Source organism: Bactrocera latifrons, unplaced genomic scaffold (genome assembly GCF_001853355.1).
Source record: "Bactrocera latifrons isolate USDA-ARS-PBARC rearing strain unplaced genomic scaffold, ASM185335v1 scaffold_920, whole genome shotgun sequence".
NCBI classification, from domain to species: Eukaryota; Metazoa; Arthropoda; class Insecta; order Diptera; family Tephritidae; genus Bactrocera; species Bactrocera latifrons.
In genome coordinates, this window is record NW_017537624.1 from 53,931 (window position 1) to 58,444 (window position 4,514).

General features: G+C 32.7%; 1 protein-coding gene across 1 annotated transcript in view; it reads right to left on the minus strand.

The window, feature by feature from the left end:
* Positions 1-716: 716 nt before the first annotated feature.
* Positions 717-4,514, minus strand: part of LOC108977613 (putative nuclease HARBI1) — a 5,682-nt gene continuing 1,884 nt past the window's right edge. The window contains exons 2-5 of the mRNA XM_018947383.1: positions 4,321-4,502; positions 1,489-1,656; positions 1,333-1,435; positions 717-1,278 (exon numbers count right to left, since the gene is read on the minus strand). Coding sequence (XP_018802928.1) covers positions 782-1,278; positions 1,333-1,435; positions 1,489-1,656; positions 4,321-4,502 — 950 coding nt within the window. The 3' untranslated portion in view covers positions 717-781. The remainder of the gene's footprint in view (positions 1,279-1,332; positions 1,436-1,488; positions 1,657-4,320; positions 4,503-4,514) is intronic.

The following is a 4,514-nucleotide window of genomic DNA, read 5'->3' on the forward strand; positions in this document are numbered from 1 at the left end:
ATGATAATCATATCAATTAATATCATTGCATGTAAACGTATATAATTATATGCAAAAGGCTAACATACGTCTGCAATAAGAATGTGTATTTCTGAGCATAATTTTCATTGAATGCTCAGCTCTGTTCACGCTCATCGCATTTTGTTAGCTTTAGTGGTACTCATTTAACGTCGTAAACGTGTGACAACATCGCAAATTCGTAATATCGTAAAACATCTGTTAATTTTTACATGCATTTTATTTTACGACAATCTTGCAAATATGCGAGACCGTTTTCAGTGGCAACCATAGCATTTTGCGCAATGCGCAATCAGCTGGAAGCGTCTATTGGTGTTTTAAAAGAAATGGAAGCGGTAAGTAAATTCATAACAATTAATTATTGGCTTGTATTATTAATATTTAATTAATTATTTAATAGAAAAAAAGATTAAGGCTAAGTTGCCAAAATGTAATCATCTGTATTCCAATATAAGATTTTTCCATTTTGCCTTTTTCTTTTTAATACGTTTGTTGGTTTGTTTTACTTATAGTGGCTTAGTGAATATGGTCCACCTTGCTTTTTTTTACTTTATCCGTATTAAGTTATTTCTAGTCAAATAATTTATGTTACTTGTTTATATAAATAAATTGAATTTTATTTGGAAAAATAAGTAAAAAAATTATTTTTAAATTAAGATATTTATTGATTAAACATTTGTTCAAAGATTTGTCGTCACCTTATCTCCCCTTCATTGGTACGAGCATATGGTTCCCATAACGACTCGTCAATACTGTGCTCCGATTAGTCAGGTTGGTAATCGCAATAATCGCCTTGTTTTAGTATAAAGTTCTGTAACAATGCACAAGAGAGAATCCATTTGTTAACTTTTCTCATACCATTTTCATTTTTAAATTGTAGCCTTGAGCCTTTTAAACTACCAAATTTTTCCTTCAGCATTCCAAAACAATGTTCAATTCGAATTCTATATCGACTGAATGTTTTGTTAAAAACATTCCTTTGGCTTAGTGTTAAATTTCTAAAATTTTCTCTAAATGGCGTTATAACAGTACTCGATAATTTATACGCACTGTCACCTACAATCCATTCGCCTTCTCCAAAAAATGTATGTGCTTCAATTGACAGTTCGCTGTTATTAAAAATACTTGCATCCTGAACGCTACCTGGAAAGCCTAACRCCAAGTGCCTTATTTGTAATCTATGATCGCACACGCCTTGAGCCTTAACGGAGTAAATATGTTTTCGTGAAAAGTAAGCCTCTTGGTCCTGTAACGGTTTTTCTGCCAATGGAATTTCGGTACCATCAACGTATCCTATGCAGTTAGGTAACTCACTCGAAGTTTCTAAAACGAGTTTTTTGCGTTCTTCCGTATTTGGCCAAAATAGATACTGGTCCTTATATTTCAACAGCGCATTAAATTTGCGTTCAGTTAAATTCTAAAATATAAAAACATGTTAATGTATTATGAGGAAAACTGACGAATTCTGACCTGAATGATACCACCATGACTGATTAAAAATAAACCTGCAATCGTAGAAAGAGTAGTTCCTTCACCGCTAGAACCTAAACGATACAACACAATTGCCAATTGCGTTTTAATAGGAAATTGTTCGCSCGACCGAATTTTGTTGAAAAGATTGTCTCCCTTTATTAGATCCTAAATAGCATCGAAAGTTTTCCAAGTGACACGTGTCATCTTCTTGAATCGGTTTTCACCAAGTTCCCATAAAATTTCCTCGCCTAAAGTCAATACATGCATTAGGTCCTCCATTATTTCATCTTCTTTACTTTTCCTCTCTTCTGCAAAACAAAAAATGTAGTCATTTAAAACAAAACCAATTTAATTTAAATATATGCCATTGTCCTCACAAAAAAATTCAATAATCCTTAAATCATTTAACGCTGCTACTTTCAATAACTTCAAAAGATTTTGCTTATTGTTGATTATCGGCATTTTAGGTCTTTTATTACCTAAAATGAAAAAATGACAGAGTTATGGAAATATTGCCACAATTGCCAAAGAGCGCTCATTTAACTTGTGTTGCCATATTGCAAATTTACTATTTTTATATAATTGCGAAGTTAAATGAGTACCAGGCAAGTACTAGCAATAGAAGCGTTAAGAAAATTGAAAAGGCTTTATGAATTGATACTGAATTTGATATTACATTATTTTGAAAATGTAGTTACTTATTATTTCGTACTTTATTTATATAATTTAACACAACCGTGTTAATACTCGTTTTACATAAGTATATACCGACGACGGTTTCATCTCGGTTACTTTAAATTTAGTAGCGCAAACGACTTTGCACATTATTTAGATGTAATCTGTATACATTTGGTATCAAAGGGCCTAAGTATATATGTTCAAAGATATTTAAGAAAATAAGGTGTGTTTATGCGACTTCATGGCATTTCGTCACTCAACACAAAATTCATCACGACCCACCACATTCAGCACACAACATAACAGTCAGCACACAACCTACATTATCATATACGCAACCCCACGCAACAAACCAACCACGCTACACACACAACATACGTTATCGTTTTCACCACCTAATCAATCAAAAAGGATTGGTTAGATCGGGATGGCCCTATTCGATTTCTACGCCCGTAAACGCTACATGCATTTCGCCAGCTCTTGAATTTTCCGTCGAAGTCTTGGTCTAAGTTTGGAAGATCCTTTCGGTCGTGTTTGGTTGTGAAATGGCAGCAACAGTGAACAATTTAATAAAAAACGAGAATAATGTAAAGGTTTTGAACCATTATTATTATATTATATTATTAAAAGTACATTTAGGAAAAATAATAATAAATAAAGATAAATAAGACATCACACAAAGAAGACAAAAGGAGAATAAACAAGAGAAAGAACGAAGAGTTGCACACACATAAATAAGTATTGCTACCCATAAACCCTTGGCGGAGAAAAAGGTAAGTCCGTTCCAATTAAATGTTTAATAAAGTATTTATGAGCATATGTATGTTTAAAATATAGTTTGAGTTGTAATACGAAATAACCCAACTGTTCTATTCGGTACTATTGGTACCGAAGTAAATGAAAAAGTACGGTACCTGCCTATTGCTTATTTTGTGTTTCCAAGCACACTATAATTTTCCAAACTAAAAAAAAAAAAACTTTTTTCCAAGTCAAGTATTATTACTTGCATGTTCTGGAGATACCCCTTGGGCTAACAAAGCAACMAGCAGGATCGCCTATAATAAATAAGCAAAGGCGAGGAAAAAAAAAAAGAAAATACAAATGCACATGAAATGTACACATATAAGTAAAGGTACTAAATTGTATAAAAGATACATGCATACATATGTATGTGCATATACATACATACATACAAAAATCTGTGCGCCATCAAACTGTGCGCGCCAAATTTTATATTCCGCAATCTATATACATATGTACATACATACATAGACATATGGTACATACATAACTCAATTGTTTAAAAAAAAAAAAATAAAAAATAGGTGAAAAACTGTTTCTAAACTACCTGCCTTCAAGATTACTTCGTGTCTCCAAACACACCACAACAAAAAAAAATTTTCTAAGTCAACTATTCTTATTTGCAAGTTCTGGTAATACCCCTTGTCTAACAAAGCAACAAGCAGGATCGCTTTGACATATAAGCAAAGGCAGCAAAAAAAAAAAAAAAGTGGATATTTATGTATGTACATACATATATGAATGTATATCGCGATCTAACTATTTCTCGTTTATCTCTCTTACATTTTCTCTCTGTATTAATATAACGTACCAATAAAAAGGTTACAAATTTATACATATCTACATACAAGTAATAATATATAAAATACTAGCGTTACCCGGCGCGCTTCGCAAGAAATTGATTGCTTAAAAGATTTGATTTCTTAACACAATAATGAAAAAGAAAAGCAATGTTCAATTTAATACAATTGTATACACAACATTTTTTGTTTTATTTTGTGGTGCATAAATAAACAAATTTTTCGTGGCTCCAACTCTCGAACATGCAACGTACAACTGACCGTGAGAAAAGCGAGCTTCCTCTAAATTAACTCCACACAATTGGAGCGTTTGCCCTTGGGCTTTGTTGACGGTCATAGCAAAAGATAGGCGAACAGGAAATTGAAGACGTTTCAATTCGAATGGCATGTCCGTTTTTATTAATGGTATTAGTACAACTTCACCTTTTGCTTTGCCAGTGAGAATTGTTGCTTGAATTAAATTTGGCATCAATTTCTTCACTGAAAGTCTCGTCCCATTACATAGTTTCGGTGCATTAAGATTTCGAAGAAGCATAATCGATGAACCAACTTTCAAATTGAAATTATGCGGTGGCATGCCTGGTGGTTCCAAAGAAGTTAAAAATTCAACCGGATAATTGACTGCGTCTTCATCATTCATAGCAGTATCAATGGATTTATACGTTTCCGAATTACCTGGCAATTTTTCCTGGATGTGGAAATTGATTTCATTGACATTGACATTTTTTGGTGCTAAAATTGCAC